This window comes from Ylistrum balloti, unplaced genomic scaffold, assembly GCF_031769215.1.
Source record: "Ylistrum balloti isolate Yb309-2 unplaced genomic scaffold, AGI_CSIRO_Ybal_v1 Utg369934, whole genome shotgun sequence".
NCBI lineage: Eukaryota > Metazoa > Mollusca > Bivalvia > Pectinida > Pectinidae > Ylistrum > Ylistrum balloti.
Window position 1 is genome coordinate 1223277 of NW_026782045.1, and position 17198 is coordinate 1240474.

The 17198-nt window shown below is 33.6% G+C and overlaps 1 protein-coding gene across 1 annotated transcript; it reads left to right on the forward strand.

Annotated features, from left to right (window-relative positions):
• The first annotated feature begins 590 nt into the window (after nt 1-590).
• LOC132547119 (uncharacterized) lies at nt 591-11973 on the forward strand. Its single transcript, XM_060210873.1, has 5 exons — nt 591-603; nt 5665-6895; nt 7795-8314; nt 10356-10580; nt 11719-11973. The coding sequence occupies exons 1-5, from the start codon at nt 591-593 to the stop codon at nt 11971-11973; spliced, it is 2244 nt and encodes a 747-aa protein (XP_060066856.1).
• Nucleotides 11974-17198: the final 5225 nt, after the last annotated feature.

Genomic DNA, 17198 nt, shown 5'->3' on the forward strand with positions numbered 1-17198 from the left:
GACGCTTACTCTTCCGGAACACCTAGACGTATACTCAGTGTACCTTTTTTGGAGTCTCCGTATAAATCGTTCTTTTGTTCATATCCTGCGCTCCCCCCTACTTATTGCTTTTGTGCTTTGGTGTCGGTTTTGATGTAAAGCATCATGTCATTCATATTTAACCCCTGTTCCATCAATTTTCAATTTGAACGAATTTTATCAAAACGTTGATATCATAATTTTGTAACTTGTCTGCAAATAGACTCGCTGTCATATCCTTCGATAAAGATGAAATAAATATTGGTTTGGACGTAAATTATCAATTAGCTTAACTCTTTAACTCGTGTTAATTTCTATCACACCAGAGTCTTTATAACCTTTAATTTATCAACGTAAGTGTTGAATGGTCTTGGTTTATAATCCGTTAACAGCAGATAAGTCAATAATGAGCAAATGGATTACACTAATTCCCTACCGTTTAACCATGACATAAAAGAAATCATACTCAATCATCGCGAGGTCAAGACTAAAAGGGGCACAATGACAAAGGTGGGGTTCCAGCTTAAAAAACCTCTCAATACAAGATAACAAATGTGTTTTCCCAGTTTAGAATGGAGTATGGTGGTAAGAAAATCAAAAGTTCTTCCAAAAGAAATGTAGAAGATTGGTCCAAATCATTTTGGAGTTCACAAAAAAGATTTCTTGTTATTCAGACTGTTTAAGAGGAATTGGATTTTTTAAAACCAGCCAAAATTAGTATGATACCTGGTGTTGTCTTCGTATTACTTAACGCTAATGGTACCATATTTTAATTTTTTCGTTTTATTTTTTTATTCAAAAAAAGTGTTTTCCTGTTAAAAAATAAATAAAGGGGTAATGCACAGTAAAATATAATTAATTATCTGATCATTATAAGGCGTATAGATAGTTTAATGCTACTTATAAAATCATATTTCCATTCTACATTGTAGGAATAGTCTCAACAACACATTTTCCATTATTTTTCAAAGAAATCTGAGAATTGTGTATTTTCTGGCTTTGAAAAATAAGACTTGTCAAGGAAAAAATCAAGCTGTCATATCAACAAGCATTGCAATGTTTACAGTGTATTATTGAAATGAAAAACGATCAAAAGGGCACCCTTGGCGATGTCTACATTTTATATTTTATACTTATAATAATTCTGGTTCTTGATTATTAAACGCCTGAATATTGAAATATACACCTTACTCATAACTGAAAACAAAATGGGATATTTATTCCGTGTAAACGGTAGTGCCTAATCAAGGAAAATCTCTAACCGTAAATAATACAAAATATTATATAATTACTTATGTTGATGGAGAACATTGACTTTTATGTAAATATTCCCAATGCTGTTCGATATTAAATATACCTTTAATTTATGCTAAACTCAAGCTGTTGATACATGTAAATTATCGTATGTCATATACACATAAACCATCATTAAAGTCAAGTGAGTGTTGATTCTACTGTCCATTTTTCATCAAAATGACTGTAAGTTTATTTGATATCATTTATGTTACTACACACTTTGATTTTTTCTGAACATTCTGTAGTTACAGATGATACACATAACGTTTCTTGTTTTTCTAAATGCTAGACAAAAGCTACGACATAATGATTTGATGACTTATCTTACAATAATCTAACAATACTTTATTTCTCACCCACTGAGAGAGAAATATGTCCCACAATGTGCGCAAATGTGTATCTTTGCGAAATGTGTAACTAAAATGAATCACAGGCCCTGTTGAACTTTAAAAAACTGTAAAGTTTTAAATAAAAAGTGGGAGTTTTTATCCCCATTTTTATAAAATGAAATGTCGGCTTGTTGTATTCCATTTAAAGACCTTTTATTAGTTGTCTTGGATAACCTGTTGTATTCTCATATTCTAAGGTCATATATGCAATTAAAAGAATGTATCGTCATTAATGAAGGGTCTATTAATATTTAAATCTTAATCCTCATAAATAAATCAACCAGAAACGCTTGCCTAAAACCCTGCTTTGAAGTCTCTCTGAACACTGAGTCGATTTCGGCGAGTCCTTTTCAAAAATACTTTGGTAATTGGGCAATTTCTACGCGTTATATTTTAATCGCTGATTCATGTGGTAAAGATAATCTGTTAATGCGTTAATGAGACACAACAATACAAGGATTTATGACGTCAGCGACCGTGTGTATCCAACTTTGTACACAACCCAATGATTCAGTATTGATTGATATCAATCGTCAAAATGTCGTTCTACCTTTCACTAGATGCAATACATTTGAAGATGAAAGAAATTTAAAAAGTTTTTTGAATTTCAAAGTTATGTGCTCCAAGTTGGAATGTGTATGTTTGTAGTCCATGACATAACTAATCGTAAATTTCTTGTACATTCATAAATTTTTGAATGACTGTTTGTTTAAAATAGAATACGGATTATAAAACTTACACACATTACAGACACTTGGTGTAATTCTTGCAATGTTTCAGCATTTTACGTGTAAATTGAATTTATGTTTGAATTATGTTAACAGATCGGCATATTCATTGTTGTCGCTTTTTCACGTATAAATGTAATAATGTTTCTATTGAAACAACCAACACTTTATCGTTATTGATATATTTTCTGTCATTCAATTTTTATTCCTAAAAATGAAATCTTTCTGGAGGACGTGACATTTTAATGATTGAGTTATTATTGTCAGGAAGGATGTTTTCGTATTTTCAAGATGGAATACAATCAATGCAAAGACATGAAAAATATCGATGAATTACAATAATTGTAGATTAATAATTATTTCTATGAACAATATATTTATCTTTATCAAATGTCTGAATGAAACCACGTTTTAACAAAATAATCATAAAGGAAACAAAACCAAAAACATAATAAAGTATTTTGTAACCTTGTCATTCGTGTTACAATGATCAGTGTTATACGTGTGTTAGATATTAACATACGGTTGTGTAATACAGCAAGTTGGCATTGAACTAAATATTATAACAATACAATTTTGGTAAGTATATATCTATTTGTTTATATAACGAACCGTACATTTTGCATTGACTTGATCACATCAATACTACTCTGTGCAAAGTATGTCAATCACACTGGAAAGAATTTGTGTGTATTTAAGAGTCGTTTAAAAGATTAGCTGTATATCCGATAACCGTACCAAAGGACCATTTGGTAACACCTTTATTTCACACATTTCATTCTTGTCATCTAAAGGGAACAGTATTACGAGGACGATCACGTAACGTTTTAGTTATGTGTGATACCAGAAAGTCGGTAACAGGTAATTTTCCGGTTTTTTATTTAGGTACTCTGCATTATGATACAAAAACACGTGCAAGTGTGTATTGCACTAGCAATCTCGATGCTCGCAACTACATTGTTATCTATTTTTGAACAAATCGATATCATCGTTCTGAAAAATAGTTACATATATAACTAAAATGCCAAAATCAACATGATAGATCACTGATGTTTTCGGACAAAGCAGCCATCCTCTGGGGATTGCCTGAATTTATACAAAACATTGGAACCCGTTTTGACGATGGTATATAATGTTGCAATTTGTCAGCAATATTCTTTGAACAAATATTTCTATTAATCAAGAGCACAGCGACAACGATACAGTGCGATGTATTGTGGTGTCAGACGCTCTTTTCATATCAGTTTCGTTAAACATTCTATCCACGATTTTTATTAACACTTGTTAATTTTACTTAATGAGATGCAATATTCGCAGCCTATTGTTAACATTTCATACGCAAACATCGGTATCACTTCTCTGGATTATGGTTACTATCTAGAAAATTATCATTTTGTCTGCAAAGAGAAAATTTTATTAGATGTTGGTTGTTGTTAATGAAATTTTTTGTCGTCACAGCTTTGTCTTACATATTGTGTCCATACACTCAATCACTTACAAATTTGATATGAAAAGAGTCTCTAACTTAGACAATAAGGTATCTATTCATCGTAAAACATTTATCTATGTCTTGCTTGCCTGTGTAATAAGGAAAGAGCAAGTGACAAAATTCATGTCTTTGAAATATTTCGATTATCGTAGATTAATCTTATCTTGTTTGATTTTTCATTTTCGAGAAAACTTTGCGCTAACAATCATTAATCAATGTACATCCATCCAAGTTTGGATGCTAGTTAGTTTTCCTGTTGGTTACTTATTTGAATAGACCAAGGACTACATGGAGGATGTCATCGATGAAGCGGCAGACGCTTAATCTTCCGGAACACCAAGTCTTATTCTCCTTGTACTTTTTTCCGTGTAAATCTTGCCATATTGGTTTTTTTTAAATTTATTTCTCCCATTCGCCCAGTTTTTCCAGTTTGAAACAGTAGATTGATGTTAAATCTGAAGCGTATATTTTATCGTTTTAGAAGAAACTTAAAAGGAAAAGCAGTCATCTTGTAACTTAGGTGTGCTGAACCGGTGGGTGGATCAATGATAAATAATACAATGTATTCGCGCTATCCCACTTTGATAATCAAAGGAAAGACAATTCATTCAAGTCGTTTTTATAGAAAATAGGATAAAAAAATCGCTAATTAAAAACGCTCTTAACACTAAATTGTGGTACTGCGGAGAATATCCTATCATTTTGGTAATAGAAGGCGACATGTATACTCGTTCAGAAAATTGTTTGAAACAGATAGGTCGCTTTGAATTATTGTATGTAAAGTTTGGTGTATTTTATTATTTCGTTTTAGAGATCATAACCGTATATTACAATATGTATGATACAGTCAAATATTTTTAAAATATACAAATAGGAACTTGTTGGGGGTAGGGGTAGTTTTAAGACTCCTTAATCAGTGATGAAGTCCTCTGTTAGTTCTAACAGTAATCCTGATATCGATATAAACATTTTAAAAAAGTCCTTTTACAAAATCTTATTTTCAAGATATTTCTAAACGTTTTGCTTAATATTAATAGTCTTTTATTGTTTAGACTGTTCGATTGTGTAGTATCATAATTCTATGATGTTAGAAATATTCCATTTAAATAGGTAACTGCCTTGCATGATGCTTTATCCGTTTATTGAACCCGAAAGCGTTTCAATCCGAATTTTTCAGATGTATTAAGTATTATCAATATTGCTAAAAATCAAAATAGGTGACCAAAAAAGGTGTCTTCTCTTTTTCAAATATACATGATTATGTTATATTCAGTCTTACATAGATAGGAAAAGAGATACTGCGATGCATAATGTTTGAAGTGGGACTGAGATTGGCCTATAACATGACTACTATTATATCAGTACGCTGTATATCGGCAAAATGAAATATGATCAAAGAAAACATGTACATTGTATATTTTTGATAATAATATAAGACTGTTGCATTTTTGAGATTGCCTTTTTATTTGTTCACAACAAACTTTAAATTTTGTCATTTTCTTCGTTTAAGAATGAAATAAAAGAAAACAAACTGATATATTGATCAAATGGACTGGGCTGTTATTTACATGAAAATCACTTTAAAGCTGACATATAGGTTTTTATATCGTCGATTCAAAGTGAGCATGCGCGGGCTATATATACAAGTCCATGTGTATGAATGTTGATATCATAGTTAATATGTTATTATCATTACATAACCCTATGAAACTTTTATCCGTTTCAGATTAACCCCGTAACACAGACTTTGGATTAGCGGTGTCACTAGTTATGACGTCAGTGAGTCAGAAGGCGCACCTGATTCACGACTCTGGGGGATATTTTGATGAACATACTCACCGTACATATTCACCGAAGTATCTCGTGAACAACAACATTACAGTCGAGAGGATGCCGTTTACAACATCTGGAGATGATTCGACTTATACAGGGGAATATCTGGATAACACGACAGATGTTGACGAGACATCGTTTAGTTTAAAGTCTGAAAAAGATTTTAACTCGTTAGTATCGGAATTGTCACTTGGAAATGGAGAGGAATTGACAAATTATGCGAACGGAGACTATATTTCAGAAAATCTTGATAATGATACCGATAAACCATGCAATTGTGATACAGTTAGTTGTCTATGTGAAACAGCTAACTTTATGATAACCGAAGATAGTGAAAATGTCATCAATATTTCTTCCAAACAATGTAAATCTAGTTTACTCCCAAAACCTCAGAAATCAACCGATTCAAAGGATCATTTAAACAACAATAAGGTTTGTTTTCCTAAAAGCCAGGAACTATTGGAATATTATCAATCAACGGAAATAAGAAAAGATGAAGTGACTGGTGGTAATAAGCATACAGTTCATGAAGGATTTGTAACAAATATTGAAAGGCTATGTCACGCTTACAGTGACGTAGTGCACGTTAATGATGACGCAGTTCAGTCAGCTGGTATATCAAGAGAAGAGAAAGAAAATGTTAATTGCCATCTATATAATCATGCGAGCTTGTCACGTGGCTGTGCTGGACTTGAAACGAATAGTTCACTTCATGAATCGGAAAAGCGAGAAATTTCCGAAGACGGAAGTATACCCAAAACACATTTTTCGATCGGGAATGAATGCATATTTGATCAAGACAATGTGCCAGAGGGGGATGCTATACAGAAAAAGTTGTTTATCAATAACTGGGCACAAGGTTTCCCTCAGGCTGGTTATAATGCTGAAATGTTTGCATCTGAGGCTAGTAACGTTGAGTCATATCTACTCTTCCGTCAAACAAGCATCAATTCAGCAGAAGATGCTACCTTAGAGGGATCAAACTGCAGCAGATCCACGTCACCAGACTTGAGTGAGTCCACTTGGTCTATTTCGTCCTTAAACGAAATGCCACAAGGCAATCGGAGACTCTCTTGCTGCTCAATAGCATCTTTGTCTTCGTTGTCAATAGCAGATTTTCTTCTTAGGCCACATTCCGCAAGGTAGGCTTTGTTTGAAACATGTTGTGTAAATCTTATTTATTTGTGTGACAAGAGTAATTTAGATCTATATTCAGGATAATATTACTCATCCAACGTACTTACAGCTGAGCTTACGTACAACGCACCAAACACTTTGTGCCTACGCCATTCGCACACAAGCACTATACAGTGTCGTGCGGACAATTGTGCGATAGGATCGCACTTTTGTGTTGTTTAGTAAACTTGGTTGGCATATATTACGGATTGAAAATTAAACGGAATTACTTAATAACGAAAAAACGAGGAATATTGAAATTGAAGAGTGATTTTTAGTGTTTGGAGTATCACCACTGGACCCTGCGTTAATTAGTATTTAGTATTAGTATATTTTCACACAGTGACGAGTTGTGGTGCCTCTGGCAACAAAATTTACTAGTACACGAGTATATACGGGACACGTCTGAAATTAAGAAAATAAATAAACCCTATCCCACACTTATTTAAAATGTCATTTCTAGATATATATATCAACCACGAAAGAATCGCACATTTCTCTATCATGCGCATATCGCTTTAAGTGCGATCCCACAACTGTAATTTTCGGAAATTCTACTATGAAAGATAATTATCCATTAGTTATCATACTTCATTTAATCTACAATGAAGGTTTACAAATGCAATAGAAACACAAATAGAAACAAGTCCTCTTAAATAAATGTACAAAGAGTTGTGATGTTATTTATTCTAAATTTGCGTTCATCTAAAATTTGAATGGATCAATGATTAATACATCCATACTCTGTCAATGGTTATGGCAGATGTATATTTGAATTAAGGAGAAAAACTCTTAACCAAAATGTGTGTATTACAAGTTTCTTTATGTTCTATAATGGTTATACAATTCTCAACCTTTGTTGTAGCACCACTGCCAATGTATCACTTCCTCAGTCGAGAAGAGCTTCTATTGATGGCACGGTGGACAAAGTCTCCTCACGGCAGCCATTACTATCATGTTCAAAATCTTCTAGGAGAGCGTCGGTCACAAGTGCTACATTTGAAGGTCTATCAAACTTATCTAGGCGATCTTCTTTCTCTGTGGTCATTTCTCGACCAACCTCTCCTATCATCGAGGAGACACATCTTGGTGTATCTCGTAACCTTTCCCTTTCAACACTGACTGAGATTTCAAGTAAGTCTTCTGTGTCACAATGTTCAAGGAAATCCTCGTTGATCGACTCAAATTCGACTTCTCCTTCAAGGAAATCATCTTACCCTGAGCGACGAAGTTCTGATTCGTCCGAAATATCATTGATGTCCCTTCACGGTACATTTACTGAACGGGGTTCATTGTTCTCCAACAGTCTCGATCCTTTGGACAGTATTGAAAGAAACGACACACCGTCTCCCTCACCGTTCGGTGATCAATTGAAATACTTTCAGGTAAGAATCTCCATAGTAACTTCTAAACTTTTTTTTAAAGTCGTACCACGTCAATTCCTGTAGATTCCAATTGACTTTGGAGAAGTGATAACGAGAAGGTTGTAACAAGTTCGAACTCAGAAATGTTGATTGAATAAGTTGATTATGGTGAACTTAAGCGAGCGCAAACAATGGTGACTGATGGAGAAATTTCAAAGAAGGCAAGACAAGATATTATTCAACTTCGTTTAGATTTTGGGAACATTTCCTGCAGGTTAGGAATGTCGATAGATAGATAACAGTTTGAAACACAGTAAATCTAATCAAATGTCGTAATATTTCTTTGTATAACACTAGATAATAATTCTTCACGGGTTTAAAAAAGAAATAAAAACACAATGGTACATCCGCATTTCTACTTTTGACCCATTGTTTTAATTTCATATCTTATTTATTTTTTAAGTTATTTTACCTGCCTCAACTTTTATCTTTGAGAGTATGCTTGTGTCCTAAGTCGCCTGCAAGTTTGTCATACATATATAATACATTATTTTTAATTGATAGAGTCATGGGCAAATCCAATCTTTCTTTTCAATACGACTTTGGGGTCAAGTTCTTCAGGACAAACTTTTCACGCAGGTTTTGAAATAATATAGTATATAATATAGTAAACAAATGATAGAATTCATGTAGAGAATAAAGACTGGTCTAGTAAATTTGAGTCAAACAGAGAATATTGTTGAAGTTCCATTTACTTCTTGACTCGCATCAAGACATCAAAAAAATGCCAAAATGGCAACATGTTCGCGATTTCAAACTCAAATTCCATAAAACTAGGACAAAATTTGACCTAAAGAAAGATTTACACGGAGACTCACAAAAATGCACAAGGAGCATAAGGCCATGTGTTCCGGAAGAGTACGCGTCTTCTGCTTCATCGTCGACAGTCGCCTTATAAATCTTGGTCAATCCAAGTAAGTAATGTCACGTTCTCAAATGAGAACATGGTATACGACAACGGAAGCAACGAGCAAATTAACGAGCATTAAACTTCGCTTTAGTTTACTCCAACCTGCATCTTTCCAAACCATGTGTTGGTGACTTCCTTCAAGACATTGTGATAATTGAAAAAGGCTCTCGAATATCGAACAAACAAGGTCAGAGGTCACCAGTATTATGAAAGAGAAACAAAACGACTTTGCAAGGTCGTTGTGACCTGCTTTGATGAATTCAGCCTTGTAAGGTTCCATAGATATGTCAATAGCCTGTTAGTCTACAATTCTCGATGAAGATATTATCAATCAAACATTCGATCGTTTCTATGATTTTGTATATTTCTTTTTTGATTTGGACGTATCTTCCACGAAATACACTTCAGTATAGTTCACAGACTTATTGACGAAATGTTTGTTTTAGAAGAGGGTGTTGAAAATTGGTCAAAAGGTCTTTAGAGTGCTTTAAGATCTACATACTATATCATTTCAGTTCTTAAGTAAACAGTATTGCAATAAGATGGTAACACAGATAATGCTATGAAAGGTAATTAGTAGATTTGATACAGGTTTGGTTGAGAGCTAGACATGCCAGCGATAAAACGTTGTTTACAAGGATTCTTGTTAAGGATTCTAGTGTAAACGGGGATATCCGTACCCTTATTAACAGGCAACCTAAATATTTGTGACACCAAAGCATAATTAGCCAGTAGTTCTTCGATTAAAAAAGTTTTCATTTTTATTTTCATTTTTTCCCAATTTAGGCTATTGATATGCTGTTGTTTTGATACTATGCTTATTCATAGTTTTTGTTAATCAGAGTTGCCGCACAATTTCCAGTCTGCTTTCGAGCTAAGAACGAAACATCCGCATGAAACTTGTATATGCCGAATACATTTGTGTATTTGCACAACAAAATTGTCATTAAGTACAATAGGTGTGCACAAATTCATCACTACATACATAATTGCAATTAATTCTTTATTTAGGTCAATAGCACGTGATAATGTCAGTGTTAAGGTAGATCTATAAGATATCTAAATTGATCCGAAATTTCCCTATATTTCAAGGACAAAAGAAAAAACCAAATGTTTTTGGTGAAAACTACGACAACTCGGTTAGGATTAAACACCAGAAGGAACAGTTACAACCTGTGGAGGGAGGAAAACCTCGATAACAGAGGCCGACCTTTACTAAAGAAACCGGAAATCAATGTCGGGGAAAAGACTGATATATTTACAAAGGAGAGAGTAGCAGCAATCAACATGGCCATGGAATGGGTTCGGGAGGAACTGGTATGTATTGTAGTTAACTATTTTTAATACATGATTTATGCATTTCCTCTCCAACCAATTGTATCATCAGTTTCTTGGATAGTCCAGGGATTGTCACCAATATCAGGATTTCAATGAAAGATGTCGGTCGGTGATAGGTAAACTCACAACATAGAGATTCGAAAGACCTGTGAAGATGAATGGGAAAGTAAACGGTTGTTACAATAATTTGATACGAAAATGTTAGAATATGTTGGATGCTTATAACTGGCTCAGGTGGTTCGAAGTTGTTTACCTTGTTCTCATTTAGAAACCTGACATCATGTGCTTGGATTGACTACGACTTGTAAGGCGGATGTCCTTGATGACTCTTTTGCTCATAGTTTGTTTCAAACTAGCATTACAGGATTTCAAATTATGAAAATTATTAGGAAGTTCTATGGTCATAGTGATCTAATTGAAAAATAGTCTATTTCTTTTCAAGATATGAAGGTGGACGTATTTGATACTTGTTAGTTTGCTTGTTGGTTTCCTTGTTATATACATTGTTCTTATTTGAACGTGACATTACTTACTTGGATTGACCAAGGTTTGCATGGCGGGTGTCGTCGATAAAGCAGAAGAAGCTTACTCTTCCAAAAAGCCTGGTCTTATTCTCCCTGTGCGTTTTTCAGGAGCCTCCGTGTAAATCTTATGATTATGTAGACATTATATTTATTCATTAATTTCTCTATGGGGCAAATATGAAAAGAAATAATAGTTTTTTTTCACACACACTTAAAAGTACATCATAACTTTTAGATTCTGGTTACATCGTTGACTCTGACACTTATTTTTTATCATATAAATAAGAATGATTGAAGAATTTAAACAGCATATTTTAGAATGTATAGCAATAAATGACTCAGATATTAAATAACCAATTAATGTAATTCCGGAAATAAATAAATAAACAACCGTCAGTTAACAAAAATCCCCCCAAAAAACATATCCTTGATTAAGTACGGCAATGGTGATATCTTTCTGCGATTTAGAATTATCAGATACAGTAGCGCTAATAAGAATCAAACAGCTTAAGGCAGCTTTTTCGTTCATTTATGTTAGAGATATAAGAAAGGCTCATCAAGTGGTTACATATAAATAAAACTTTGTATTCCAGCATCAACTGAGAGAACAAGACGAATCCCTTGCGCACCAATTCCTAGACATAAGACGTACGATTCATGAACTGAAGTTAGACTGGAGCTGTGAGGACCACAGGGAAATGCTTATGCAAGCCGAGGACGAAATCGACACAATTGAAAACCTTAAGCGTGTTAGTGATCTTCCAGAACACCACTCACATGACTTCATATTGCGAAACAAGGGTGTGACAAGAATAAAACTTGGAGAACGCAAATATTCTATATTCTAGATTTAAAGCTGCAATATGTATTCACAGAACAGGACAATATTGTTTCAATAGGAATTCTGACACATTGCACTTCCACGTTGTTTTATGTAAATTAAATATTATATATATGTAATGTTGTCCTTGATTGGAAGTATACACCTTACACTTCTACCTTCGCTGAATGAGAAAATAAACAAAGTAAATAAAAGCCATGAATAGACAGCACCATTTTAACGGTCTTCACCAAAATCACGGTCACAGGTCATAGCTTTTACATTGTCAATTCAGTAATTTGTCAATCAAATTTGCACGTTTTGATAGAACACTCGTTAGACATACGTTTTAAATCACTTCTTTTAAATAATTTTGCCTGAGATTTACTTCATTTACAAATTAAAACTCCAGTAGTCGATAAACCTATATTTGAGCCAAAATACATGAAGATTTTATGTAATACTTTTTGATAAAGGAAATTGCGAAGAATGACTCTAAAAGCGAACAATTAAGAACAAATTGGAGCTCTGTCAACATGAGTTTTCACACGAAGTCTTATCAAGGACTTGTTATGTACTACAACATGTGTGATTATATATATATTAAACTCAAAGGAAACCCAAAGGCTGGAATAATTTCAATATACCTTTAAATGATTTGTTAACGTTCATTGGTAGAATAAAACCGTTATCTATTAAGTGTATAAAAATCAGTACATACCCATAAATACAATGTCTATTGTATTGTCATAAGTGGATCATTGTCTTAGAGCTCTCTGTATTAATTTGCTATCAATATATATATATATTGACTCTTCTGTTATCAATTTGATAATGAAGGGTGAACGACGACTTTTCATTAAGGTCAAAAATATTGTTTTCACGATTGTATAGAGGTGAAATGACTAAACATTTAATTTAACATTCGTTTTTCCTTAATTTTTTTTTTTTTTTTTTTTTTCGTTAAAGTTTGTCATGAAAAAACCATCATCAATACATCTGATATCAACAAGAATTGTATATAATATATGGTGAACAACGAGGAGACCAATCATCCATAACCAAAGAATTGTTTTAAATTGATTTTTATTTTCGTTTGTTTTATATATGTAAATTGAATAACTCTGTAAGTCTTGAGAAAATCGGTTCAAAATTAACACATGCTCATAGTGATCATTCAAGAGTCCAAGAAATGTGTTTCACTTTTGGTCTTGGTATATTTTTAAAATTGCAAAAAATGATTTCAATTCCGGATAAGCCATAGAAGGAAAAAACAGATGTATGTGCAGTTTCATATTCATTCAACCAAAAAAGATAGATGAATTATTCCTTTCATTAATCCTTGTCAATCACGTTCGAATGAAGTATTTCATCAATCCCGATAAAACCGGTGTAATACTTCATTGTACGTGATTATTCAATGTTAGAGGACGTCGGGATCAATTCCAAATGAAGGCACTATTAGGAACGAGTATGACCATCGATTGCTTGCTAAACAGCATTGCAGCGTTGTCGCATGGAGAAAGAAATGTTCCACTCATCCTTGAAGACCTTGACCAGCTCCTGTAATTGTGACGGCTGATTTTGACGTTCTCTCATGCGTTGTCGAAGGTTGTCACAACATGTTCAATTGGTGTCGATTCATGGTGAATTCGATGGCCAATGAAACATCTGTACGTTATGCTGCGGCAAAATTTTACTACGTAACTAGTGGACAATTAGATACTGATCCTGATGAAAAGTGCTCGTCGCCTCCACGCTCTAGAGTCTTCTGTTACCGTGTGCGAGGACACTCGGATGTTTACCCAGTCTCATATAGAAATGTTAATTGATAAATTGTCATAGCACTGCAACTAAAATATTGTGCAATTCTAGGGTGTGACTCTCCATTAGATAAAATCTACAGCCATTTCCCTCTTATCTTTTTGACAGCCAACACTGTTTGGCTAGGTTGATAAATAGCACGGTTTTTAATCCGAAGACTTAAAAACCTAAGTAACAAATATCAATTTGATTGTTGCAAAATTCAATCGCGAAATACCTCGTGGAACTCTTCAATAAATACATACTGTCGCGCTTGATGAAGGTATTGGGTAATCCCCTTTGGATTTCGTAATGTAAACTACTTGTATTGTCAATTTCTTATATTGCAATAACGTCATTTTTAGCCGAATTCTGTATGTTTTGAAGGTTGTGCAAGAAACGTATCAACTGAACGCCATTCAATACAAATTAAGAATTTGATACAAAAGAGCCAAAATACTAATTAAACTACATCATACATCTCCTTCGTTGTTGTAGGATTCGTCAGTGATTCGTCAGTGATTTTAGAGGTATTAAACTCAAAAGACAAATGACGCAAATCAATAAATGTTCAATATCCGATGATTGTCAAAGAACGTCCAATTTTAAACGTTGCATGAAGGATCGGGTGCTATGGACGAGTGTGTCTTTTTATAACATTAATTTATGGTTTTTCTTAATATCAGGTTATACGATGTACGAGTATACAAATCTGTCCCTTCAGAATTATCAAGCTCCTTATAACAATCTCGGTCAATAAATGGTTAATAGCTTTCCAAAGAACTTGAATCAAAAGTACATGTGTTCCATGACCTTATTGAAACAATTCCTACATTTGTTGCCAGCTATCACAAAATTTTCAGACATTGTGTTTAAAAAGTTAAAACCTTTATTGAGAAGTGTGAACTAAAAAATAGACCAACATTACTTAGAGTACTTCAACTCCTGTTCCTATCAATCAAATGTCATTACCAAGAACTTTACAGCACTTAATACGGTCTTAAGTTTAAATATACATGTACCTATAATATCTTGAGGCAAGCTTTTATCCATCTAGTGCAAACAGTTGAACTCGACATTAACTTAATGGGTCTACAAAACATACACAAGGGTTGTGAGTTTCAACCGTTTTCAACCCGAAAACTCAATAGCACTCCACTCCTTTAACAGACAAAGCAGCAAGAACATAGACAGTATGCAATGTTTAGATTAGGTGATCTTTGGCTTGTTTTTGGCCAGCAACAGGCAAAGTCCTATGGCAATGGGTGTCTATTATGATAGAAAGAGAACTGCAAATAAGTTATTTATCTATTTATTAGATAGGTATGTCATCTCCTATTCCAGCGTTTCAACAAATGATATCCCAATATTGCTCTCTTTTCTGAAAGCATTCAGATGGATAACATAGAAGATATTCTTGTTCCCTCTAATGACATAAGCACAGATAATGCAGTCTGGTATTTATTGCAAATTAAGACGTGCAGTGAAATATAATATAGTATTACTTGTTCTCTTCGCTAATTCTACAAGGGTTCGTAATGTTAACTACACGCATTTTATAATATTATGCAAGCCATTAGCTTATATAAATCGCTTCTGTTGGACTTGAGAGATGTCTTACTATTACAGAAGAATATACATGTACTACCGGGGAAAAACCCACGTGATCGAACAGGTGACTACATATCCTTTCACGTCCATTTTTCACCAGATGACAGATACCCTTTCACGTCCATTTTTCATCAGATGACAGATACCTCTTCCACATATCAGTTGCTTTATGTCAAAATCTGGAACTATATACTGAAATGGCCGTTATATAGATTTGCTGCGTTTCATGTTGTTTTGTCCTCTAAAGGGTCAAGGTCAAATGAAGACGGAGTCCATGGATAAAATTGATACATACGGACGTTTTTATAGTACCATCACACTGAAATGTCATAACCATGACATATTATAACCTCTACCCCGTCGCCCACCCAAACCAGGTCGCATTATATTTATGATTCACTAAATTCATATACAAAAAAAGAATTTTCAAAAAGAATTTTACTTATATATAATATAAATACACATGATTACCACATCCAGTAGATGACAACTCGGGGTAAAAATAGGTTGCTCATATAACTCACTCATAATATTTTGTACATACACATTAATAACAATATACAACTTTACTGTTTGTGATGCATAATAAAATATCACAACTTATAATTAAGCCTAAATTCCAGTATTCATTAGTGGTATCTTACAGTTTGTTTATCAAGCACCTTATACAATTTCTGAAAATGGTGGTACACATGTATTACTCAAAATAAGGAAAAGCATAGATCTGGTGGGAAACATTGCTTTTATATGTCGTAATCAAATTCCTTTAAGTAATTACATTAAAATGACAAAAATAATAGACTTAATTGGTTCCAAAATGATATTATCAACTTACAAATATACACTTCTGGTTCAATTGCCTTCTATTTGTTGGTTTGGAAAGTAACGCCCATCTGTGTTAATATTAGGCCTGTAGATACCTAACTTTCAGTTATATCTTCACTGCCTGACAATCAAATGTTCACAAAATATGACAATTGTTTACTTCTGGAGCTTAAATGATTCATTTTGATTCAAGTGAACTTTTAAAAAGTTCAAGATGTTGCATGTGAACAGCCGTGGTATCAATTACAATAAAAACATTCTTAATTTTCCAACAGACTTCCTGAGTATTTAGGTACTTGAAGAGGCAGTATTTTATAATGTGGTGGATATATGTATCTAAGTGTTGAAGGGGCAGTATTTTATAATGTGGTGGATATATGTATCTAAGTGTTGAAGGGGCAGTATTTTATAATGTGGTGGATATATGTATCTAAGTGTTGAAGGGGCAGTATTTTATAATGTGGTGTATATATGTATCTAAGTGTTGAAGGGGCAGTACTTTATAATGTGGTGTATATATGTATCTAAGTGTTGAAGGGGCAGTATTTTATAATGTGGTGTATATATGTATCATAGTGTTGAAGGAGCAGTACTTTGTAATGTGGTGTATATATGTATCATAGTGTTGAAGGGGCAGTATTTTATAATGTGGTGGTTATATGTATCTAAGTGTTGAAGGGGCAGTATTTTATAATGTGGTGGATATATGTATCTAAGTGTTGAAGGGGCAGTATTTTATAATGTGGTGGATATATGTATCTAAGTGTTGAAGGGGCAGTACTTTATAATGTGGTGTATATATGTATCTAAGTGTTGAAGGGGCAGTATTTTATAATGTGGTGTATATATGTATCTTAGTGTTGAAGAGGCAGTATTTTATAATGTGGTGGATATATGTATCTAAGTGTTGAAGGGGCAGTATTTTATAATGTGGTGGATATATGTATCTAAGTGTTGAAGGGGCAGTATTTTATAATGTGGTGGATATATGTATCTAAGTGTTGAAGGGGCAGT

Coding starts and splice junctions, on each gene's coding strand:
- LOC132547119 (XM_060210873.1), top strand. Junction 6,896..7,794: donor CTTAGGCCACATTCCGCAAG/GTAGGCTTTGTT, acceptor CCTTTGTTGTAG/CACCACTGCCAATGTATCAC. Junction 8,315..10,355: donor ATCAATTGAAATACTTTCAG/GTAAGAATCTCC, acceptor CTATATTTCAAG/GACAAAAGAAAAAACCAAAT.